Source organism: Symphodus melops, assembly GCF_947650265.1.
Source record: "Symphodus melops genome assembly, chromosome: 19".
NCBI classification, from domain to species: domain Eukaryota; kingdom Metazoa; phylum Chordata; class Actinopteri; order Labriformes; family Labridae; genus Symphodus; species Symphodus melops.
Genome location: NC_136709.1, coordinates 18,020,021 through 18,046,805, shown reverse-complemented (window position 1 = coordinate 18,046,805; position 26,785 = coordinate 18,020,021). Strand labels below are relative to the sequence as shown.

The 26,785-nt window shown below is 42.5% G+C and overlaps 1 protein-coding gene across 1 annotated transcript; it reads left to right on the top strand.

Moving 5' to 3' along the window:
- Positions 1-3,324: 3,324 nt before the first annotated feature.
- crip2 (cysteine-rich protein 2) lies at positions 3,325-26,131 on the top strand. Its single transcript, XM_079370414.1, has 8 exons — positions 3,325-3,602; positions 16,803-16,897; positions 21,820-21,877; positions 22,515-22,646; positions 23,266-23,334; positions 23,449-23,543; positions 24,457-24,514; positions 24,795-26,131. The coding sequence occupies exons 1-8, from the start codon at positions 3,560-3,562 to the stop codon at positions 24,860-24,862; spliced, it is 618 nt and encodes a 205-aa protein (XP_079226540.1). The 5' UTR covers positions 3,325-3,559; the 3' UTR covers positions 24,863-26,131.
- Positions 26,132-26,785: the final 654 nt, after the last annotated feature.

Sequence of the window (26,785 nt, the reverse complement as noted above, 5' to 3'; positions counted from 1 at the left end):
TCAAACTCAAATTCAGGAACTCAGAATGGATTCTCTCCACCGCAGTGGAACAAATACAAACTGAAACTGTGAATTAAAAACACAATTATTTTATTTATGCATTGAAAAAAAAAAATCAAATAAAAGTATTGTTTGCATTGCAGCCACGACATCAACTCCAGTAGACACTTGTGTAAGTTCCTCAAAATTAACATCACTTTGCATGACCTGCCCTTTTGTTTAATGCATGCATGAAAGGACTGATAATGACATCATTACAGAGATCATATTAACCATATAATTACTGAATATTTTTGTGCTTTAATAAAAGACACAATCCTTTATGGAGATATTGCCCATCTCGTTTTGAGACTTTAAAATACGACTCTTATCTAAAAGAGAAAAATATCTGACTATTAAAATCTCTCTGGAGTCTGTCTGTCATCCATCATATAGCTTATCATGTGCCGAGCATGTTTAATCTTCCCCTGTCTCCGAGCAGAGCTAAACATAGGCTACTGTTTCTAAAAAAAAAAAAAAAGAGCCACTCTAGACTGTGTGCTGTGGGAACATTTCAATAATTAATTCAGGCTTTCTTTTTTGTTCTCCCTCTTACTCAAAGATGTGCACATGCTTGCCAGACACACCACGTGTCTTCCATGAAAACAGTGTGTTCTTACATTTTCAGAGCTACCGCACAGCTGTCTGAGGTTTTTTTTTTTTTTTTTTTTAAATGACGTGTTTGTCCACTTTAAATAGAGGACTCAGAAACAGTCAATCTCACCCGAATCATCCGGAAGCCTCTCATATATACTGTACATTTGTTCCATGCTTGCTTGAAGAGGCAGCCTGCTGTGGTCTTCGGGTTTGGGCTCCGGCTCTGTGTCACTTCCGTGGGCTCCTCACAGAAAAGATTTGTCACGTGGCTCATGTGGATTATGCATGCATTTGCATCTATGGAGCCTGAATGTGTGAGTTTGTGTGCGTGTTCAAAGGGGGGGGGAGTGGGGTAAACAGGAAGGAAAAGGGGAGGAATTGAAGGCAGAGACACTGGATCTTCACTGTCTGGAGCCTTGGGCAGCTCAGGCACCTGTCTGACCTCGGGGCTCAGCGCTTACATAATGCCGTTGCAGTGAGTGGTGTTATGGGCAGGTGTGCAGCTAACATTCATAAACACTGTCTGCTGCGATGAACTGACTCTTTGCAGGTCTTGCAAACCAACGAGAGATCTGAACACACTTACTATTAAAGTTTCATCACTGGATGAAATGAGCAAGGTAAAACCCTGTACTGTATTTTAGCATGCCAAATTCCAAGACAAAGACATGACTATTTTAAACTATTTTAATTTATACTTATTTTGCCACATTGTGAGCTATGTTGCAAAAAAAAAATCACATCAATGTCCAAGAAAACATGACGACTTTACACTTGTATTCAAGGGCCAAATATATGAATAGTGGAAAGAGGCGCATTCACTGTGGTCAGATTTTTCATTTTTGTTTTTTGGCACAGTCGGTCAGCTCCCCGGTAGCTCTCCAGCTACTTGTTGGAAACCCCTGACCTAGACTTTCAAATACAAATTTTAAACCTCAAGTCAAACTGAGACGTCCCTTTGACACGATTAGGATTATTTTCTCAGAAAAGCTCCTCCAAACAACCGAAGACAAAACTGTGTGCTTACGATAACTACACTCCTTCGATAAGAAAGATTAGGATTTCCTACACATTCATACTTTTCCCCCCTTGTTTTGACTATCTGTAAGTGTATAATATGACGTATGCTTGCATGCCTGCTCTGTCTATTCCTGTCTTTCCCCATGGGGCTGGATTCTTGATCTGCTCTGGAGAAACAGTGTGGACAAGTTAGAAGTCAAACTACTGGCCTGGATGTCCTCTTTAGTGTACTGATGCTTACCAGTTCCTCCACAGAAGTGTTGGAAACTCAGAAAGCAAGCCTCTTAATGCGTTTATCCCCTCATGTTAACTTTTGCTCCAACGATCCCAAACGTTAAATTTTACTAAGTAAGCTGTTATTTTAGCTCATTCTTCAGTCTTCTTTACAGCCTTGGGTGAATGTTTTATATTACAGAGAGTGGGTTTAATATACTCCTCCATTTCATCTTTATCGCATGTGTTCAGTGAGCCGAGGCTTTTGGAGAACATTGATCCTTCCCTCCTCTTTGTCTCGGAGTCCTCTCTGTAGTATGTTTGACCTTCTCTCCTCTCCCCTCCCCTCCTCTCCTCTCCTCTCCTCTCCTCTTCTCCTCTCAGCAGGTTTGAGTCTGATGATCTGCAGCTGAACCGGCAACAAACCTGCAACCACAGCAAACAACTGGAGGTGAACGGATAATGAACTCGTGTTCTCTGTGACAGACAGGAAGACTTCCAACTTCATCTGTACTCTTGGTAACTCTGTGAAACTTCTCCCCGGGCACCTCCCTGATCCGGATTTGCAAAAACAAAGTCACCATGCGTGCAGTTGATGGGAGACCGTTGAGCTGACCGTTAGATTGTGTTTTTGTTTTTTTTAATAACACAGAGATAAGGAGGAACCCGTGCTAATCAGCCGCAACACAGATGTGGGAAATACCAAAGTGTCTGTTCCTGGACTGGACTCTGCACAGTGTCACAAGGCAGACAGATCAGACAGCACCAATGTGTGAAAGAGGTGACCTCAGTCACTCTGATGAGGTCTAAGTGGAAAGAGACAGACGCACGGCTGGAGGAAGCTATATGTGATGTAAGTGAGTGTTTTAATTAGTCACCACAAGTGAATGTAGCAACGACCTGGGAAATATTCAGAAGCTGTTTCTCTTCTGCGCCTGTCTTCTTCAGTCCGCCGAATACGTCACAAACCAGCAGCCTCCTTAAAGCTGATCCACCCGAGCCACGTTTCTTCTCCTTCCTCCTTTGCCCAACAAATTCCTACGAGTCACTCACTCTGAATGAGAGCATTGTGATTCAACCAAACACTGCTCCTACTCCTCTTGTGGAAAAAAGTGTGTGTGCGTGTGTGTGTGTCTGTGTGTGTCTGTGTGTGTGTGTGTGTGTGTGTGTGTGTGTGTGTGCACACCAAAAGCTTTCCCGCCGGGTCTGGGCTGGCTGTGCTGTGACAGACCATAGACTGGCTAATAAGGATAGATATGCTGCCTTTGAGTAGCCTACCGCTTGTAAATTTAAAAACTTGAAATTCAACATGAGGATTGTTAAGGTCTGTCATAAATCTTTGACATGAAGTCCGTGTCCTTAGCCCAGAGACGATGCATCTCGATGATTTATATGAAGTGTGTTGTTTTTTTCTTGTCTTTTTTTCATCTGTACAAAAGTCGGGATTTCCCACGACACCTGAACGTCGCACCACGGACGGACATCGTGGCGGGGGGCGGAGCTATGCAAATGAGGATCCGTTGACTGAATAGATGCTCCCAGCTTGTGTGAGCTGAGCGTAGTGGGACACTTGCTGTGCAAAGAAGAGAGAGAGGAGCAACAACAAGGACGCAGAAGAGAAAGTGCACGCGCAATAAAAAAAAACAAAAAAAAACAGATCACTTTCACTCGAACCCAAAACGTCGCAGCGATGTCTTCAAAGTGCCCCAAGTGTGAGAAGACGGTGTATTTCGGTAAGTAGCGCACCTCCTCATCTGCTCCCACGTTTTGAAAAGTACTGTTTGTAACCTGATGGTTTATCCCGCTCGTGCGCCAAAGGATACTGATTACAGGCCATCGATCATTTGGGGACGGCTTCCACTGTTTTGAAGAAGCTCATTAAAATACAAATGCATGGTTTTATCCCTTTGCATGCACGTAAGTTCATGCTCATTCATTAAAAAAAAAAAAAAAAAAGCAAAGCCCACGTTTCACACAGTTTCAATTAAGTTACATGTAAAAATTGCAAGTTTTTAACTCATCTCCTGTGTAATCATTTATTTGACTTTTTGCTGTATTGACCTTTAGAAGAATAGTGGCTTGTTTGACAGTTGCTTAAATATTGGTTCATTAAATGTCAATATTGCCTTAGGCTTTTTGTGAAGTCATTTCTCACATAAGAACAGCTTACAGTGTTCCTTAGATTAGTCTGTTCTCTTTTTTTTAAGGGCCGGAGTTGGTGGCAAAATCAATGATTCACAGAGACAAACTTTGGGAAAACTAAAAGCTGTAGTGACAAAGGGGTCCATGTGAACAAAAGCCCCTTAAAGCAATATTAAATGCTTTTTAATGCATGTGAGATCAAACATGCCCACTCTGTCTGATACACTCAAAAAACTGAAAGAATGATTTATCTGCATTTGACACTGATCTGTGCCTTTTTTTTTTAAATTTGTTGTGTTTGGTTAAAATCCAAGCTGAGCTTTTGAGTGTAGCTGATTCAAGCCCTCGCCAAGAGTGCAAAAATGCCATATGCTGCGACTGCCCACACGGCGACATCATGCTGCGTCAGTGGGATGAGAACCTGTAAAACATGCATCTCTTGCATCCTTGTAAACAAAGATGGAAGAACAGATCACGCACTTCAGTCATACTTAGCAACAATGCTGGACAAGTGCATCCTATATTTACTGTGACAGATGTTTACAGTGTAAAGAAATGTAGACCAGAGCGGTGGATTAGAGGAGCTCAAGTGCTTGAAGATAAACAAACATTTACATCGCTGCTTTGAATCTCCATCTTACACATGATGTGAATCCAGCTCAGTTTATTTTTAGATAACTTTGCCACATATCATATGATGTTGACGTTTGGCTGCATCCTGGGAACTAAAAAGTCTGTTCTACAATGCTTATCTTTCGTTTACTTCACAGCACACATCAGAGCTGTCACAGGGGTCAGAATCAATTATGTGAGTGGATGGAAGTCCTCTTACGTAACATAGCAGGAGTGGCAGCAAACCTCACAGCTGCTGCTCATCCTATGTTTCCCTGAGAGTCACTGGCCTGGAATAATATGTACACAAACACGTATTTCCCTCCAACTCTGATTTTGAATGCCTCTCTGAGTATTCATTTGTGCTGTAGCCTTAATTTGCTGCACAGAGTGAGTCACAGCTCCTGATTAATGTTTTTTTTTTTTTTTTCCTTTATGTCACGTGCTGAGCATCATCCTGGCGGGGTTATTTTTGGTTGGGGTGTGTCTTTGTTGGGTGGCGCTGGGAGCCCAGGGCTGAGGCCACTGTAAGGATGATGTATGGTTTTAAAAAAGGAGCCAGAATGGGTGTATTCAGCTGAAAGCAGGGAGGACGGACAAAGTGAGGAGAGGTGGATGACGAAGTTGAGGTTTCAGTCATTGCACGGGAGGCTGAGTGTGGATGTGTGTAGAGCTTCAATGACGAATTGATTCATCATGTAGTACACTTAAAACCCATTTTACAACGTTTTGGTCCTTTTATGTTTAATTTTATTCTGTTCTCTAATTGTATTCTGTTCAGACACACTGTAGTTGTAGCCTTTAAATATGAGGATTGAAGAATGTACAACATCATTTTCACCTTCAAGACCAAAGACTTGAGTATAACCCGGTACCTAATACCACCCCATATTATAACACAAGTGTGAAAATCCATGTTATTGGTAGGAAAACGCTTATTTCTGAATTGTCTCTTACGTTATGTTTCCTCTAAAACTGGACACTTTTAATTTATTATCATCACATGATAATTGGCTGAAACCAGTGGATTTTTTTTTAGGACGGAACAAGAAGGTTATTGGCTTGATTTTCATACTGCTACTTAAAGCTATATGAGTGTGTGTGCATTAAAATAAGAGTTTTAAAGATTTGTTATTGTAACAGTAATTAAGACGGTTGGAATTTCCTCTTTTTGCTTGGTAAAAAATCGTTTTCACAACATCAGAGGAAGTCTTACCTAAAAGGTATTTTAATCAATTTTTTTTGGACATTTTTTAAGTTTTTTTAATTATTTTTTTAGAGGCTATTTCTTTCCCACAAAATAAGGGGATGACATGCAACAAAAGGGCAGAGGTTGGATTCGAACCCACAGACGCTGTGAGGACGACCAGAGCCTATGTACATGGGGTAATCCGACAAAAATGGTTGTCTGTTCCAGCTCTGGAGAGGTGGGAGTGAAGTTAGCGCTGTGTTCTTTATTGCAGAATGAGCTCAGCAGCACCACCTACATACATCCTCCTCTCAGAGTAGAGAAACCCTCTGTTAAGGTGACTCTTCTCAGGTCTGCAGAACACATACAGTCACAAAATAAAGAGTGTAACGTGAAGAAAAAAAACCAGATCTGCGATAGGACATGTGTTATTGATAGAGAAAATTGTCTTTTCCCCCTTTTGCTTCTTGTGGTGATGGTTGGTGGTGTGCTATTTGGAGCCGTGATTGGCCCACCCTGCATCTGCTCCTCCAGCTGGTGGTGTCCAATATTGGATTTAGCATGGAAAGGCTTTTAAACACTTGACTCTGGCTGCTTTACTTCTGTGCAAAAAAAAAAAAAAAAAAACACTTTAAAGGTCGACGGTGCGCCAAAGTCTGGGATTGAAATTCTTTGGGGTTTTGTGGGGAAAAAAAATATTTTATTATTTTCCGTAAGCTTCTTTAATAGACAGCTGTTTTGTGGCGGTGAGGGTTCTTTCTCAGCACCAATGTTGACTGTAAGCCTGCCGTCCCCTTTGCTTGTGACGTTTTTTTTACCGCCTTCAGGAAACTGGAACTTGTAAGTGGTGTGAAAGGAATGTGAACATGCTCCTTTTTTTTTAATTGTAGGGTTAGCTGCAATTAGATTTGCAGGGTGCACATTGTGGCCTTACATCTGTTAGTTCTTGTGGTTCAGAGATGCTTGGAATACACCAGGGACGGATTGGCTGGCGTGTGACCCGGCGTCAGTGGAAAGCTAACGTTAGCGTGTGCACGCAGAACGCGACACAGCACGGCTCAGCAACCCTTCCAACTCCAGACCCGAATTCAGCCGAGCGAACCAGCCACGGCTCCTGCATGCGGAGCACGCCAAATTGCGGCGATGCATCTTTGTGCAGCAAAGTGAATAAGCAACAACTTAATGGGAACTAATGGTGCTCTGCTGTGAGTTTTCTCTTTCTTTCATTCAGCAGTTCCTCTCTCTCTCTCTTCCTCTCTTTCCTCCTCTTCAATCACCTTGCCTCAGGCTTCTGTTCTTCGGATTTCTGTGTTTTTTAGCCACTAGGACCGGGTGGGTGGGTGGGTGGGTGGGGGGAGAGAATGGGGTGAGATGGCTCGCCTTTTATTTTTGCACAGACTCCCAAAGTGTCTCATGCATTATAATGAGAATCGACGTCTCTATTCACACAAAAGCTCTTTCTGTCTCTCTGTACGTCTGTCCTTCCAGAGAGACAGAATCACTTCGTCCTCGACGCTGTTTCCCACACACCTCGTTCTAACCCCGAAACATCCTCCGCACAAAACCCTATTTTCTTTACCCCTCTCTTCTGTCAGCGCTTGAGTACCCTGTTTTCCACTCGGCTGCCCACCGGGCTGTGTGAATGTGCTTCCTCGCTTATGTAACATCATTTCTTGAGTCGATGCCTCCGCTCGCTGCCGTTGCATAACCTGCCAGCGACTGTGTGCCAGTCAATGAGGGTCCTTCTTCTCTGCCTTTTCCAGGCACAAATATGATCCCTTAATGGAGGTGGCATTAAGCTCGGCGCTGAAAGGAAGGCCGTCCCCTCTTCTCCCAGAACACAGGTGAAACCAGTGTACCTGACACAGAATGACCTGTTACATAACAGCAACAGAGGAATAAAAGAACAAAACTAGTTGAACATCCAAAATATCAAACACTTTGAAGCTTTAATCTTCAGTAAGTTCAACATGTCCGATCTCCTCATTTGTCTGCTTTAAACATTGGTCTGAATGTCACGTTTCCAATAATAAATGTCCTGGAGTTATCATGCACAGAAAGTTCAGTGACAAATCAGAAAAGATGAAATAGTTTCAGATTGTTTTTTTAAATGGATGAATCTTGAACCCCTCGTAACGGGGATGAACAGAAAACCAAAGAAAACGATAAACTTCACTCCTGTTTCCTCTCCAATACTTTGGATTTTCAAAAGACGATAATTCAACAACAAAAAAAAGCATCATTCAACCTATGACACACTATGAACCTGTCTGGGAACCTACGCAGAAACAGGATGGACCCTGGTGCTCATACTAATACTTCCCCCTCTCGCTCACAGGGAATGTTCCGGTCCCATATTTATTCGCCACGTTCACAAAACGTCAACCCAACTTCAAACCAAGTGTGTTGTACTGGCAAAAAAAAAAAAAAGTCCTCACAAGGTTGGGGTGTACAGATCTGGTGACCCGAACAATATCAGGAATTTTTCAGAAGTCAAAGTGTGAAAGGGACTTTCTGAATCTTACACAAAGTACCATGATCTCATGTAGCCACGCTCAGTTTCGTAACGCCACCTTGTCGAGACTCAGATGATTTCACTCAAAGTTGTCAATGGGCTTGTACAATTTATGGCGCCGGCACATGTTCTACTCCTCCAGGGCTGATTATCCAATTACCACTGGCTACTTCTGAAGGTGTTACAGTCCTTCGTCCTCTTTTGAAGACATGGTCCATTTCTCTGTAACCAGTCATGCAGAGTAGATCTTTTTGAAGTCTCTGTAGCCGGGACATGGTGTCCTGACCACTTAGGGATGAGGTGCATTGTGGGGCAAGCAGTCCCAGGGGGGGTTAACGTAGGGCGAGCGTGTCACTGAGGCAGCGACTGTGGAGCAGCAGCGCTCCACCGGAGGCTCCTCTGACCAGCGCTGACAGGATGCGAGTTAACTGCAGCCCATTTACGTCAGCTGGGCAGATTCACGAGGCCGCACTCTTTTATTCACAGAGGAAGAAAAAGAGAGAGAGAGAGAGAGGGAGACGGCCTGGGGAGAAAACCTCGCCTTGGCTGAGGCGACAGACGACCTCCAGAGCAAAGTTTTGCCTCTGGGTTGCATCAGCCACTGCAGCAGACAGATCCAAATCCATGTTTCCTAGTTTCTCTTCAGGCTTCAGACTCCACCCTGCACAGTCACTGTGAGCGGCACGGAGACGCCGCACAGAGCCATGGCAGTGAACAAATCAAATCTGAGGTTTAATGCACCATTGCCAGGGTCAACTCCCTTTTTACTTTCCCTTTGAGCCAGCACAGCATGACCTTTCAGCTCTCAGCTAGGTGTTTGTTCGTGCAAATGAATGCTAATCTGCTTCTCGGTTCTTAATGTCTGTTTTTACTCCTTTTCTTAGTTACGTGTCATTGCACCTTGAGTTTTGAGCAGTTGGTCAGACAACAAACTACGTCTACCAGTCAGGAAACAAAGTGAAAGAACATGCATTACATCTGATAGATAAAAGGACAAATGCAGAATGTAAGCTGAAGATTTAAAGATGATGTAAGTCAGGTCATGTTTGTTATGTCTTCGTACATCAGACAGAAGCAAAGGATCCAAAGAGGAGGAAACGGAGTCAGTAAGAGCCAAAAAAACAGCTTTAAGTTATTTTGTCAATACTTTGCAAATATCATGTTTGAAATCGAAACAACTCCAGCGACGAGGAAAAGAAGAGAAGCGTTCCATACAACCATCAGGACTCATTCATAAATGTTTGGGATTATCAATGAAGTCTCTGTCCCCTTCCTTTTAGTATTAATGTACACTTAGTGAGTAATGGATACTCTTGTCGTTCCATTGGTGGTCAGTGAGTGTGCTTAAAGCTCGACCTCTTCCTCCTCAGCTGAAAGTCACTTCCCTGGGTGAGGTTGAAAGCTCCTGTGTGTCCAGTTGAATGGCCATTGTCTGTAAGTGAAGTAAGAGGTCACACACCCTTGAGGGTGTTTGTACTCCAGAGATCAGAGTCGTGAGAGGATGCAGAGAAGGAAACACAGGCTGCTTGTTATTTCCTCTCATACATTCTTACATTTCTCTTGAGATATTAGCAGCCCCCCCCCCCCCCCCCCCCCCCCCCTCTTTAAAATGTACCTCCTCTGTGTTTGTCTTCTGGGCCCACAGTCAGTCAGGTGTATGGCGTTTTTAGGACATGCAGTTATCGCTGCTGTGACAGAGAACACCCGCATGGACTCAGCTGTCAGAGTTGGATGAAGAGAATTAGAACAAGGAGAGAGAGAGAGCAGTGTTTGTTTAATGTGGATTGATGATGGGAAGAGCTGAACAGATGGGTCCACAAATTACCAAAGGGTGTAACAGAGTGCAGCCAACTGTGATTTCGAGATATTTACAATAACATTGGTTACATCATGATTTGTTTACGAGCTCCAGATTTGACACAGTTGACACAAGCATTATTTGGGACAAACGGATTGAGAGTATAGACAAAAGGTCCGTGATGATGAATCGTGTGCTTCATTAAAGCACGCCGTATTTAAACATCACATCCTTTGCACTTGTTGTTGACTTTCTCTCCTCCTGCAGCACGCTGAGCAGCATCCGCGGCGTCGTCCAACCCATTCGCTTCCCTCCAGCCTGCCCGTTGCACCCTGATCAAATTACTGAGCGATAAGAGTTTCTTGCCGCTTTGCATCCTGGGAGTTCAGCTTTTACGAAAACGTTATTTGTTGCTCGTTTATCCTCTGCAGATAACTTAAACAGAGGAGACACATTTCCTCCGGCGCGCGGGGTGAATCTCTTTGTTTGGACGCGTCTGCCCCGTCACTGTTGATAATGAAGCAACTGTAATTAAGGGATTCAGAGAAATGGGCCTTTAATGTTTTCCCTACTGTTGCTTAATCTTCCGTCCAATTACAGTGTGTTTGTGGACCGTTTGTTTCAGCCCGCTCCCATGCTGCTCCTCTTGCATTCTCCCTGTACGCAGCGCATGATCACTTTCACTCTTAATATGATCTAAAGTAATTCAATCAAGCTACAGAGTAAACTAAATCAATTCACTTAGAGGCGGCTTGAAGTTCCTTGTTGTATCTCTATCCTTTTTGAAAGCAGAACTGATACTCGCACGACTGGAAAATCACGAGTCGTCTGTTTTTTTTTTTTACCCTTCCTATTCCATGTCTTCTGACTCTAATTACTCAGACATGAAAATATGTTTAATTAGAGAAAAACACAAAAAAACAACCTTTTTTTTAAAAGGTTGATCCCTTAAATCCTCTTCTACTGTCTTTAGAAACTTGGGAAAACGTTTCTTTCTTTGTCTTATTTCATTTTGAAAACAAGTTTGTGTGGGAAAAACATCCTTATTGCTTTAGTTATTCTCTGAAATGGATGTTCGAACTACGCCTGTATGTTTAAAGCTATGAAATGCATTTACTGTGAACCAGTAACTGCATAGACTGAGAATAAGCCGAATCTTGCAAAATCAGAGAGCCGTGCACAGTTTCCATTTAAAGAGTTAAAAGTAGAGACACAAATAACTTCTCATGTTCTCTGAATGGTAAAAATCCACCGTGTGTTTGTATTGGATGTTGCCTCTTAATTTAATGCTGGTGGCAGCACTGAAGTTGTGAAGCCATTTTTGTTGGGCGTCAAATCAGTTTTGTTACATTAGAACTGGTTTGGTAATGTTTTGGCTCCACGTCAAGTCCACTGTCCTGAGGTTATGTTTCTGCATGTTTTCTGTAATCCATCCAGAATTACATAAAATGGTGTGTGTGTTTTTTTTTCAAACTCCTGCAAGCTCTCACAGCAGTTATTGTGGCACGCAATAATAACGTATCGATTCTTCCTCCCTTTCCTGTGATTGAAGTGAAATCGAGCACTCGTAAACACTGTGGCCGAATCAGCGAGAAGAGGAGTCGGCAGCGGTGATTTAAAGCATATTGACGATGCAATCAGAGAGGCCACGAGCAGACGGAAGAGCTTAGAGCAGGAATTTACAAATGAAGTTAAGCTGCTTACAGTGGTGCAGGTATCATATGGTTATAATGATGACCTGTGACCAGGCCGGAGCTCAGTGTTCATGCAGCCGGCCTGTCTGTCAAACTGGAATTAAAATAAATAAGGGAAGTTAGACTTACTGTATTTCACTTCTTTTAAAGACACAGCCGAATGTCTGTTCTGAGTTTGACACATATTCAACTCAGCTTCCAAAACCTCTGAAGCATCTGTATATTATCCAACACAGGTTGTGATGTTTTAACATGAAATACAGATCTTTAAACCCTTTCTATTATTACACCTTTAAAAATAATTTTTAATTTTATTGGCTCCTTTGGCAACCAAGACGCGCTGCCATTGGTTCAACATTTCCCCCTGCTGTTATCTCTTATGCATTCTCTCACAGTTCACTCACAGTTCAGCTACTTCTGTTTTCTACTTGATTACTTGATTAATCACCTGCCTAAAGTTCTTGTAGTTGAATCAAACATTTTAAAAGCTTTTAAAACGTAAAAGTCTAATGACTACAAATGTCACTTCTTACAGTTCAACTTCTTTTACGGTTATCACATGATATGCAAAAAAAATAAAAAAAATCTGTTGAAATTTTTAATTTTGAATATTACAAACTCCAACCTAAGACTTCTTTTTAAATGTTTAACAGACTGCTGTCGTCTTTGCGCATGTCAGCGGCAGCAGGCTTCAGTGTTTATTGGCTTTTGCTTGTTTGCCTTCAAGCCAATCACATAGAATTGTGGGCGGGACAACAGGTGAGACAGAGTGGTGCATGAAAACAGACACACCTGCAGTGGAGACAACCTTTTTTTTCCCATTCATTTATTATATAATCTATTGTGAAATATAATGCAGATACAGATAATCAGCCAGTATCGAATAACGGCCCCTAATAATCAGCCAGGTCGATAATCTGTTGACCCTTGATCAATGTCTCGTCTTCTGCTCTTGAAATGATCGTTCAACTGCTTTTATGATTAGTGCATCTTGTAATCTGGACAAACAGGAGCGTTTTAAGCACCGCGCTGTCCCAGAGCCGGGGAAAGGTCTATCGTAGCCATCCTAACCCTGCATTAAGGGGGAGAAAGCTCCAGGGTTTTTCTATTACTTTGAACCAGTTACAGTAATCTTGGGCAGTGCTAAGCTCATGATGCCACTGAGGGACCTTCGTAAATTTGTGTCCAGGGGGGAAATAGTTTTGGTGACACATCTGCAGATAGAGTGTTAAGCCCTCAGCCCTGGCATTAAAATGGCTAAATCCCCTGGAAAAAAAAACACCACATAAAACATGAAAAGATTTAGGCTATAGGTCTTAAAGACAAAAAAAAAAATTAAGGTCAGCATCGTTGAAGGAATTAAACCGTCTTTAAAGCTAGCTTTTTTTTTCTGCCTGTAGGTTGCTAGTTTGAACTTCTCTGATGGGATTTTTTACACTGAAGAAGTGTGAAATGTTTCAAATCCAATTTATGTCTCCTTTCCCACATGTCATTCCCCTCCTTCTCTCTCTCATCCCAATGTCCAACTCTATCCACTGTCCTGTCTCTCGAAAAACAGCGTAAAAGCCCCAAAATAAAAAATCCTAGAAAATGGATAGATAGATAGATAGATAGATAGATAGATAGATAGATAGATAGATAGATAGATCCGGCCTTCGTCACCATTATTCTTTACCATCTGCTTGGTGTGTCAGGGCCACTAAAGGGTAAAGAGAGGGCGAAGGAGACACAGATGGGGACAAACAAACAGAGCAACAACAATTAATAAGATAGATTAATTGCTACAATTAAACAGGCTCCAACACCCGTCCGCTCTGACAGTGCAACACTTTCAACAATTATATGTTCGAAAGTGTGAAACAAACACAGATGTCAGGTGAAAATGTACTAAAGATCTTCAGCGGGGATTTGCCAAATCCGTTAACATGCGAGCACAGAGGAGTCCTTTGTTGTCTGCTTTTTGAGTGAGAGGAAATTGCAGAGTGTCGCGAGAGACGGCAGATTAACTAAAAGGATTTGGCGCGTCCTCATCGATGTTGACGATGTCGAAGGACATTTCCGGAGAGAGCCCTCCTGCGAGCGGCAGCTTTGTTTGTTTACACGAGTGGGTGCGTTTACCCTCGGGTTGTTACCATAACGAGGTACAGGAAGGATTGGTGGCACTTCAGCAGCACTGTTTGAGCCCACGCGTTGGAGACGGGGTACTGTTGATCGGTACATTTGCACGGCCTTTACCTTGTTTTTATTTTTCAGTATGTTTCTCTGTTTATTTTTTTTTGTATGTAAAATGTCAAATATGTATTTTCTGGCTTCGTTTCCACAGCTGGGACTATATAAGGGATGATAGGGATAGACGCTTGAATCCAGGGATATAAACATCTGGGCCAGAAGCAGATGCCCCTCCACCCCCCCAACAGCACATAATATAGACAGACAGGCTCACCCCTCTTACAATAACAGCAGTCCTTTAAAAACAGTGAGCTGTTAAACAGTGGACTTTGTTACTACACACAGACGGACAACAACACACGCAGGAATGAAGTCGTACCAGCAAGTCTCTGACGTCTGTTTCCATTCAAACCTGTCCGAGGGTGTGCGCATGAATGAGTGTCACTGACTCAAACACTAAATATGCCACATTGAGGACACACTGGTTGTGTCTTCAACACTGCCGAGGTGTCAGGAAGTTTACGCTTGTGCTCAGATTTAGGGGGGAAATAAATCACACACACTTAAACTCAAGAGGAGACAGTTTAACCCCCCGCCGCTTCCATTTATAATCCCTCTAAACAGTGAAGGTGTTTGAAGAGCTTCCCTGTAAAGTACAAAAGGCTCAGTGACAACATTGACTCCTGTTCCCGCTAAGACATTTTAAAGATCCAGCACTGAGATGGTTTAAAGCATTTGAAGTTTAGAAGCTGAAAAAAAAGATGAAGTCAGATGATCTGCAGTCTGGCATATTCAAATGTTTATGTATTTAATCTGCACTGTCCCTATGAACCGTCGACAAGAGCTCAAGGGTTCTCTTTGTCTTCACGACCCCACGTTTGTTGTGTACGTTTGGAGTGTATTTGAACTATGATTAAAACAGAAAGAGGTTAAAATATTTAAATGATGAATCTACTCAAAATGCAGCTTCGTGTTCCCAAGACGACAAATGAGATGTGTTTCATCCCTGATGTTAAACTTGGTGGAAATATGGCGCCCGACATTGACAATAAAGTCACTGTGTTGGCGTGTGAATGCTCTCCTCGTCTCAGTCAGTGCGATGAACTCCAACAATGCTAATGAAGACTTACAGCGTCCCTCTCTGCTTTTCTGCCTTTTTTAAAGGAACACACTCAAATCAAACGGCACTTGAGTTAAAGTGTCAGAGGATCCCGTCCTGCGCTCTTCATGTTAATGGCTGAAGTGAAACTCAGGCGCCAAACACAAACAAACACACTAATCCAATCTATTCATTTACATTCCAGTGTTGTTGTCTGAAGGTCTGGGTCCATCTTCTAATTAAATTGCAGGTTATTGATTTAAAGTGTGATTTATGTCAGGATTCAGCTCTTTTAAAACGCTGTCTTGAAGAGTGATTGAACATTTCCGGGAGTCTTTTACGCCAGCATTCCTCTCGTCTCCTCCTGACTCCGAACCCCTCTCCTGTTCTCGAAAAGGCCTCGTTCTTCGTAAAACTAAAATGTTGAACTGATTGGAGTGTAAATACAAACCTTATGATAGCGATAAAATGTTGATTTATCGTGCAGCTCGACATCAGATCAGAAATCACTTCATAACAGAAACATGATAAACACAACTAAAAGAGCATAATAATATACTTTGTACATATAACACTATTTTTTTGTCTAAAGAGGTTTTTTGGTAAGTGGTGATTTCTAACATTAAAATGAGATTTATTTCCTACTTGAACTTTTCTTATTAAAACGAAACAGTTGTTTTTTTAAATCGAGCAGTTATTAAATTCCTGTTTTTCCTTTTTGTGACGTCGGCATGGAGTGATGCTTTATTTTACTGCTCTGTGTTTGACATTTCCTCATATCTTTTTGGGGCGGACTCATAAATCTGTCAAAGATTTAATTTGCTTCCTGATGTGACTGACACGGGAATGTGACAAAAAATGTACAGCACATGGTTTCAAGTCGCAAAGCAACTAAAATGAGGAAACATTGAAGGAAGTAATTGTATGCACACATGGTGTGTATATATATGTGTATGTGTGTGTGCGCGTGTGTTTCACTGAGGGTATGTAGGAAACAAACGCCAGTATCCGGCCATTTGTGCCCTGCCTTGATAAGAGAAGGTGTTTCCTCTCGCTGCCTGCACGACTCCTTAGGGCCCATTGTGTGTGAGCAGCAGGGATTTATTATTGGAAAGGGTATAATTAGGGTCCCTCGCTTGTCTGGAGGGGCGGTCGGTCTGGGAGAGCGGAAAAAAAAAAAGTGGACGGAAATGGGGTTGAAGGGTTGTCGGCAGCAGGATGGGTATACTGTAAAGTGGGGGAGGGGTGTGTTTGTGCGTATTTGGATGGGGGGTTAACACAAAGGATTTGGGTTAGACGTGGGCACCCCCCGCCGCTCCAGCTGGACTGGGACTCACGCCACTTTCCATCCATGAAATGACATCATTACAGCATCCTGTGTGGTATGCATGCATTCCCAGTGTCCGTCTCCCCCCCCCCTCCCCCAAACCACCGCCCCGCCCCCTTCAAAGACCATCCCTTGGCTGGCACGATAACAGGGTTCCCCTCAGGGCACAGTACAGGCTGATCTTTATTCTGAGGAGTGAAGCAACGAGCGACGTCATTTCTTTGAGATGACTGGTTGAACGACACATTATGACGGATGAGCCTGAAACAATAGGAGGGGGAATATAAAGGCTGTTGTTCATAGTAATCTATATGAATGTTGCTTTATGTGAAGTGTTTACGCTCACCCTGGCCTCTCTTCTTCCTGTCTTTTGTCTTTTAATGTGCAGCTGAAAAGGTGTCATCGCTCGGGAAGGACTGGCACAAGTTGTGTCTCAAGTGCGACCGCTGCAACAAGCTGCTGAACGCTGGAGGCCACGCTGAGGTCAGTGAGACTCCACCAGTGACCGAACATGTACTCACATTTGCACATACAACTCATTATGAGTAGTTTATAAACTGGTCACGAAACACATTTGATGTGGCAACCTCGAGGGTTGAAAAATGAAGCTCATGCAGAAGTGCAAAAAGCTCTTTGCCTGTTAATAGGTTAATGGAAGGTTTGTTTGAGACTGCATTTCCAATATGGCGACCACCATCAATGGCTTTCCAAAGTCTGCTTCAGGAAACAATGAGTGACATCACTATGACTATGTCCATGTTTTATACAGTCTATGTGGACCACTAATGCCTGTGTGACCAAAGTAAACCATCAGCAAAAAGGGTTTCTATTTTCTATTTTAAGAATGCAGAGAGAAAGTATCTTTCACTGTCGTTGGCATGTTTGACACTTCAAAAATAACAAGACACTTTGCTTTTTCCAATCAGTATCAACCAAACAAGAATCGACAAAAGTGATGGCATAAATCTAGCTTTTTAAAAAATAATAATAATAATAATTAGATTTTTTTGTGTCAATAATTATATTCAAATTCATCATGTATGAGAATATGACAATGGTCAAGATGCCCTCACAGTTTCCGATAGAAGACTTCTTTAAATAGATCTTTTCATCCAACAAGTCCAAACCTAAAGGAGATTTCTAGTACAGTGATCTCAATGTTTGACTTCTTGCTTTTTATCTCCTGCAAAGGTTCGAACACACGTCCTCGTCGAGACGACTGTAAATCTTAACAACATGTTTTAACAGTAAAACTCCAAATCAAGAGCACAGCGGCTGTATGTGTTTAAAGTCTGAATCTAGGGCAGTAATATGGACTATTTGTAGCCATCATAGCTGTGTGCATTTAGCAGGTCACCCCCATCGCCTCGGGTAGCAGGAGTCCACTTCCCGCTGAGGCCATTCATGCCGTCATTATAATGCACTGAGTGGTGCTGTGGAGCTCTACAGCTACAAGTGTCTCCCTAATGGCTCCCGTTATGCTTCCTGCGTTGACTCTTTGGCCTTTTCTCATTTCATGTAAGTTCTCTTCCAGGAAAATATTTAGATTTTTTTTCCTCAGGGTCAAAGGTCAAAAACTCCATGCCGTACTTTGTTGTTCATTGACTGCGTTTGTGAAATCTCAACCGAGGGAAGCCAGAGCTGCCTGGTCATGTATTGACTTATTGACTTGTCTTCACAGTGAATCCTCCAATTAAAATGCATACAATGTGACATGTTTGTGCTATAAAAAAAAAAAAAAAAGTACTCTCACCAAGCAGACGTGTATTAGTACATTTAATGTGACTCCATTTCTATGTGATAACAAGGGCATTTTTGGCTCTTTTCTTATGGAAACTGGTTTTCCTTTGATAACGAGCGGAGGGAAATGAAAAAAAATTTCACCCTGGAGAACGACCACGTCCGTGATCAGCTGAGAAACGATGTCCCCCTCGCTCTCCCCCTGCTGTGCCTACTGTTGTGATGTCGGTAAAAAAAACGGTCTCCAGACAAATACATCTTCTGCAGAGAAAACATGGAGGTGATTCCTAAATTTGAAGTTCCTCCTAAAAACTGAATGTGTCAACCTCTTCAGTTAAATGTTTCCATTGCATTGTTGTTCGAGTCACACGTACAATAATAATACCTGGTGCCCTGTCCACTGATACAATTCAACGATGAAGGCTCACTCATTAAGGGCATTTTGGGCCCTTCAGCACCATGAAGACGGTTTGCTTTGGTGTTTTGAAGCTTGTATAAACAGAGCGAGCAGCTGGAAGCAGGTCTCTTCCAAATGTTTTAGTCTGCAGAGATATGATGTCCTCTGCCTTCATTTCCATCAAAGATCTTGTGCATTGGGTACAGGAAATTGCTGAGTGCGTGTCTATCTTCCCCCCCCCCCCCCCCCCCCCCCCCCGCTGCCGCTGCCTTGTAGTGATTCTGGTTGTTTCTGTCAGTTTGTCCTTGTGGGATTTTAAGCCGTCTTTCTTTCTTCCTCTCTGTTACATAATCAATCCCCCCCCCCCTCCCGAACTGTGCGTGCTGCTCACTATCTGACACCTCCACCCCGAGGGATTTTCTTATCGTGCCTCTTTTTTTCTTTTGCCTTTCATGGCCCAGCCGACGATGCGATTCTCCCCCCTCTGATTCTGAGCGTACGAGGGCGAATATCACCTTTCTGTGTCTCGGGCTCGCGACACGAAGAGGATGTGATCTCAGCGTCTTTGTACACAAAAGCGATTTCCCTGCAGACCTCAAACGTCGCTGCTCCGCTGTTTAATCTCTGCGTGGTTACAATAATGTAGTCCCCAGTCTCTCTGAGGCCCACCATCCTCTTCAGCCTCCTTCTCTCTCTCTCTCTCTCTCTCTCTCTCTCTCTCTCTCTCTCTCTCTATCTATCCTCATCAGTCTGCAGCGCCAACTTTAGCCGGCAAAAAAACCCCGATCTTCTTGAACTCGATCGTCCTCATTGGAAGGAGAGAGCGGCTGAGAGACGTGACGTGTCTGACGCAGATTTGTTCATCTTTTAAAGTGGACTGCGGTTTGAAGCGGAGGTTGTTTGACATCATTGCAGGCCTGGTATGCGAAAGGTTTCGACCCCCCCGAGAAAATCTGACTCGGTGCTTCTTTAAAAGGAGGGAAGGATGTGGTCTGTTGTGGCTGCGGAGCTTAAAAAGACAAATGTGTGGAGTCAAATTTGACCCCTAAAGATCACAAGTGGATTTACCCAAAGCAGAGGATTAGCACAGTTTTATTTTTTTTTCTCATAAAGTTCCATACATCCATCTTATAGCCTTTGTTTGCTCCGGATGCAGCGTCATGTAGTAGAAAGCTTTTTGAAAGATTTCTCCGTAGGCTTTTTGTGCCTTTATTGAAGAGAGGGAGAGAGGGACAACATGCAGGAGAGGAGCCACAGGCTGGACTCAAACTTCAGGTCATCCACCGGGAGTGACACGGCCTCTGTACATGGGGCCGCGCGCACTAACCACATGCATAACTCCATGAAAGAATCATTTTTCATTTAAGTCCAACAGTACATGACCGATACTGTGATGAGATCGTTTGATTGTAAATGTGTGTTATTTCCTCAAACCTTTTCTGGACACTCTTCAGAGACGGACACTTAAATCTCTCAAAAGATTGAACATGCTTCCTGGTGTGACGTTGACGTGGGAATATGACAAAAATGTACAAGTTGTGGTTCAAGAGGGAGCGCAGCTTAAATGAGGAAGGAAGTAGTTGTCTGCATACTTTCCACGCGTGTGTGTGTTGTGTGTTTTACACTGAGCGTACCGTGTGCAGCATCCAGCCAAGTTTGATTTCATATCTTCTTTTTACCCAAACGTAGAACATCTTTATTCATCCTGTGTTTTTTTTTATTCAATTCAAATAAAAAAGTGAATTCTCCATCACCACTGATTGTGACCTCTCATGATGGATGGTGCAAAAAAAAAGGCTGCTACACAATAAAAGAGAAAATGATACAGCATGTCCACACTGAAGCTATCAGACTGAGCCCTGGTAGCATACGGATCATACAAGCTAGTGGTCGGCGATGCTCAGATGAATTGGTGTCAATTTGGTGGTTGGGAGATGAGATCACACTGCTGAAGAGATTTTGGTGTTTGGAATTATTATTTTGGATTCAGCAGACACATTAAAACACGATAACTTTGTAAAACTTAACACATGACAAAAAATAGGAACTTTAGCGTTAAAGCTAAAATGCATCTTTCACATTTCTTGAATTGTTGCAGCTCACATTGTCATCGTACACAATCACGACATGTTGAATTTTCGTCATGTTTTGCAGGAGTCACAGACACAGAACATGTTTAGTACCAGCGGTGACGACGTGCACAAAGGAAGCATCGCTCCGTGTTTCTGAAAACAGCTTCAACTATGTAGCGACTCGGCTGTGAGTAAAAGATGCATAAAAGCACGACCAAAATCAAAGTGTGCAAAGTTAATCCGCCTTTATTGTGAGGCAGCAGAAGCAGTGAGATTGAGGTGAAAGCAGCGGAGAAAAAGAGCTAAAAGGAGAGGGAAGACGAAGAGATGGAGAAGACAGATTTCAGTGTGAGGATGTGGGAAGTGAACTGCTGGGAAGAGAGTGGGCTGTGCAGCGATGGATAATCCATTTTTAGGGTCCCGTTGCCTCTTGGGCCGCAGAGATACTGTAGTACAGCCGCCTGTTCGCGGAGCACTCGGTTCACTTCACAAAGGAAGCTCTGTGTGCGTGTGTCCTGAGAAAGACATCAGTGCTTAGTCACAGCTTGGCATCGGACTTTCACGGATTTCATAAATGTCAAGCAGGGAGTGTGAAAGGGGCGCGCGGCTGCTTTAACAGTAGCTGATCCCGTCTTCATTTATGCATTATTAAAGGTGACTGAAGAAACCTCTTTTCTATCACACCATCACCTTATGTGGCGAAAGCAGAAGGGATTGTGGGTATTTTGGCCCTTTTTTTCCTCCCCTACCTCCCAGGGCCTGGCGTCTTGCCTTTGGCGTTCACTTGGTTCTTCTCTTCTATGGGCAGCAGGCTCTGGACCGATGGACACCCGGGCCCTCAGCCCTGATCTGTTCATCATATGCTTCTGAAAGCAGCGTCACATTCCCAGCATGCATCACATCACACCAGTGTGTGTGTCACAGAATCTGGTTTCCTGGATACAGCAGGTGTCATTATTTTGTGTTGACATGGAAAAAAAATCACACGTCTCCATTTTTGGATTTAATCTCTTTTAACAACCACAAAGACTGAAACACCCAAAATATATGATGTCAGAAAAAACGTGTGGGAAAAATGACTTCAGATCACATGTCACAGCTCGCATCATCAGTTTAAAAAAAAAAAACTCCCTCTCCTGCTCAAAGCGTCGGTTTGTTATGTCTACAATCTCACAGTGTTTTTGTTTTTCCCACAGCACGACGGAAGACCCTACTGCCACAAACCGTGCTACGCTGCCCTCTTTGGGCCAAAAGGTGAAGTGCATACTCTTTATTTTCAAATCTACTAAGATAAGATAACATGTTATTGATCCACATGGAGGTGTTACAGCAACATAAAGACAAAAACAACCAGTGGGTTGTTATGCCTTTTGTTTAAGAGACAGTACAGTGAATGGAGTCAGAAAACTTGGGAACAGAGAGAGCGGGGAATGACATGCAGGAAAAGAGCCACAGGTTGGATTTGAACCCGGGGCCGCCCGCATGGAGGACTTAGTCCTTTTGCACATGAGGCATGCTCACTAACCACAAGGATACCGGCACCCCAACAGAATTTATTTATTGTCAGTTTTTCATTATTAAATAAAAAAGAAAAGAACATTGAGGAGCGTTTACTCGATGTCATTCAATATATATCTTAACATGTAAAATAGAAACTCACATATCTTTAAAAATTATAAATTCATTCATATTTGAATATTCACTCGTCAAACTTTATTTACGCTTTGACAAATTATTTAAAATATTTAGTTTGGCGAGATAGGAATTAATTTAGTCATAGCTTGCTGTCCTTAAAGTTCTCTTACTTTGAAAGCTGTTGTCATAGTGATGTTTCCTCCTCCTTCTCACAGCTCTTGGTGTTCTCTCATCTCCTCTCGTGTGCCTCTCTCAGGTGTGAACATCGGGGGAGCCGGCTCTTATGTGTACGACACTCCAGCCAACAACAACCCGTCTTCCACCGGCGTGGATTCAGCACCCAAAACTGAAGAGAAGCGAGTGTTTGCACCCAAGCCAGCATCCAAAGGTACACGAGGAAACCGCCAGAGCTATCCTACTCAATGTGTCGAGGTCATTTTGAACCGCGACTTCATCTACTTCTGTCTTTAGGATTTGAGGTAGCTGAGAAGCTCTCAGTTTGAGGACTGCTTACTCAGATATCAGAACGTTTAGGTGAAAGTCTGCTGAGACTTTGGAAGGATTTTCTCTTTGCTCTGTACTTTTTTGTGTGTCGCTGTTTCACACCAAGTTGGATGTTTATGGCAGAAAAGCCGAACATTTCAGAAGCTGGTTTTGTTCCTGGAACTTAATTCTTTTTTCATTTCTGTCGGCTAAAATCTGAATCAACTCACCAGATGACACGGGACCAAAGGAAACGCATAATTGTATCGTCAAATCATACCTGTGTCTTTAACTTTTGGCGCCACCTGCAGTTCACAGCAGGGCACTACATGTGGTAGAATACAGACTCAAAATGAGCATCTTTTTCTAAAGAATTCCCCCTAAAAGCACTTCAGTTCTTGGTTTGATTATATTTCTGCAACTTTATATTTATATTGAATTGTAATGGATAAAGAGACAAGTGTTCATTTATTGACTCACCTTCTGCCTTTTCACTACATCATGTGTCTGTTATGTTTCAACAGCCGGCAGCATCACCACTTTCTCTGGAGAGGCCAACCTTTGTCCCCGATGCAGCAAGAAGGTGTATTTTGGTGAGTGGTTCAACACTTCTTGGAATTAAGGTGAGGAAAGGGTGTGAAACCTGCAAAGTGGTTTCCATAGTGTCTCATTGGTGTGTGTGTGTGTGTGTGTGTGTGTCATCGTAGCTGAGAAGGTGACATCACTGGGGAAAGACTGGCATCGACCCTGCCTGCGCTGTGAGAGGTGCAGCAAGACTCTGGCTCCCGGCAGCCACGCAGAGGTGAGGAAAGGAGGAAACATGGAGAACAAGAGAGTGTTCAGGAAAATGAACTTCACCTGTGAAAAGATCTTTTTTTCTGTTTTCTGATGCCACGTGTGAAACATGTTGGTATGACTGTTCAATTTGGGTTTTTTTGTAATTCATAATATTCCTGCAGCTCTAACCGTATGAGATGTTATTACTCACGAGCAGATGAAGAGAAAAGGGAAACCTTACTATGAAGTTGTGGTTTTCTGTTCATTAATTGAAACGTATTTGAATAAGAACAACTCAGTTCTTCCACAAAATACAAATAGTGATCTAAGACAAGTATGGTGGTTTTTGTTAGTGTTGTAGTCAAGACCACACCACCTGAGACCAGAGTGCTCCAAGACCATAAATATCAATAAAAAAAACATCATCTTGTGTGAAGCAGTTGTGGCTGTAAAAAAGAGATAAAAACTACAAATGAATTTAAGTTAGTCATTCTCTTATAGAGAGCCATTTCCCTTCCAATTCCAGTGATGACGTGGAAAAATAGCCTTTCAGTGGTGGTCTTGATTTAAAATTCGGAGTGCACCTGGTCTGAGACTGACACAAGGCCGATTAAAAAATGGAAGCCGGAGACCCAAAAAGTAGTCTTGAGGCTGGTTTTGTGTACTTCTCTATTTTTTTTTTTTTACTGGATGCTAAACTGAAACTCTGACCCGAGAGAAGCTGTTACATACTGAGCATAAAACAGCTACGTGAATGTGATGCACATGAATAAACAAACAACACCTGATTTTTTTGAAATACAAAATTGTGTCTTCAATCTGTCAACATCCCAAAAGATTTAACTTCTCTGTCTTCAAACAGCAGCACCACTCCACTTATTTTATGAAAGTTCATGTTGTATCATGGTTTTAAAGTTTTATCGTTTTTATTTTCCCAGCATGACGGCCAGCCCTACTGCCACAAACCATGCTATGCCGTCCTCTTCGGGCCCAAAGGTAACCGCTAGGGGGTGCTGTCAACCCACCGAATGTCAGCTACACTTGAAACAGAATGTCATATGTCTGTGAGCTTGACCCATGCTGCACACGCTGCACACGGTTTATTACCCAAGAGTCATTTCATCATAACAGATCATAACAGAACAGCAGCTTCTTGAGCATGTACAGGAAATGTTTCGCAACCTCTCCTGCTCGTGTTGAACCTTTGTTTTTATTTCCCCTTCTCTGTTTTTAACCTCTTCCTGACCCCCTGCTGCTGTCCCTGTGGTTCTTCCAGGCGTGAACACTGGTGGTGTGGGCAGCTACATCTATGAGAAGGAGCCCAGTGCAGTGACCCAGCCCTGAACCTTAGACCCTCTCCCATCAGCCTCATCCCCCTGCTCAACTCAACACTGACCACAGCAACCACAGTATTAGTCTTAGCCTTTGTTTTTTCTCTCCCTCTCTCTCCTTCACCTGTGCGATTATACCTGAGACAACCAGCCTGCTGCTTCCGGACCCTTCTCTCCTTCATTCCCACCTGCTTCTAGCACCATGAGGAGTAATTCCAAGTAGCCCTAAACGTGTGAAATATGTTTCCTCAACCAAATCCAGCATCCCTCCACATGAGCTCCATTGCTAATAATCACCATTCAAGTAAATGTTTGCTATGTTTGCACATTTTAATGTACGTTAACACATTAATTGTCACCACAAATGAACAAAAGGTGTTACTTTCAATTTACAAAAAAAAGAAAAAAAAGATGGGCTTCTCAGGTGTGGAGAGGTGCATTGTGGGTTTAGCTGCAGCATGTTGACAAACCACGAAGGAAATTTCTGTTGCAGACACAGGTGTTGCTCAGGAGCACTTTGCCAATTAAAATCTCTAGTTCAAAAATGCCATATTTACAGTTTGGCTGCCTGATGACTCTCCTGACATGTTCGAGGAGGTGTGCCCTAACATACTGTTTGAAAAAGGAGGGAACGTGGATCTCTCAGGCGACTGTTACATTATTTTCAGCACATCCATGAGGCTGTATTTAGTCAGGATGAATTTATTTTACTTTGAGTAAAATGTAAATAAATGGTTTTATGTCAGAAATCTGGACTAAAAGATTTCATTTGCTAATGAATAACAAAAAGTTTCTTGTTTTTTTTTTAAGTGAAGCAGAATGTGAGTGATTTGGGGAGGGAGGGCTGTTATTCGTGGAGCAGTTTGTATTTATGACTCTAATTGAAGGCCTTTACATTTCAGCTGACATCGTACTACTACCCTTTAAGGGACTGATCATGAAAGAAGTGAAACATTGCAATATAAGCTGTATAAATCTCTACGATCAAGATTTTTATTGATATTTTCAAAGAAGTAACCCTGCTGTTGTTTTCCGAGAGATGACGCGCTCTTTGAAGTGTTATATTTTAGCAGAAACCGTAGCTTAGCTCGTAGAAACACTGCAGACAAGTCATTCTGTCAGAATGTGCATCCTAGTAGTATTATTATTATTATCGTAAGACTGTTACTGTTTATGACCTGTTGTACACACGGCGCGGCTCACTGTTTGTAGATCTGAAGCGCTGTACTTCAGCCCTGCTGCATTTGTCTTTTTAATCCCAATAAAATAAATATTCCAGAAACTCTTTGCAGTCATTTTTTTTGCATATGGAAGATGCAAGTTTACTAGCTTTTAACTAATGCAGCGAGTTTTAAGATGCAGAAAAGCACAGTTATATCATCAGTGCTTCATGGGGAAAATAAAGTTATATGAGGTGTGTCTTATTATTACAGTCAGCTGTTTCAACGCTGAACGTAATCTACTTGTTATTCCCATCAGGTATGAAGAGAGGCATAAATGCTCTGCTTGGGGAAAAAAACCCCTTGAATTCTGGTGTAATTTATGTATTAAAAAAAAAAAAAAAACATTTCAACTTCAGTGTCCATTTCTGCTCCTTTAGGTGCTTCAGCTGTTTTTAAACATGGCTTAAAAGTGCATAACAGCAAATATTGTCCTGTTAATTCCAAAATAAAGTTCATTGTAAGAACTGATGAAACACGTCACAGAATAATGTAAAATTAAAGTTTTGGAAAACGAGGTGTCTTATATTTGCATCAAAACTAGCTGATAGTTTACAACCAGAAGAAATTGACCTGTTGAGGGAGTAAGTTGACGGGAGCTTCAGCTAAAAACATTTTAAATTTTATGCTCTTTGTTGTTGGTAAGTTTCAGTTGCATACTAACAAAGGGGATTACCGTGTGCTGTTTGAGGTAAAGAGTGACACATTGTTCAAAC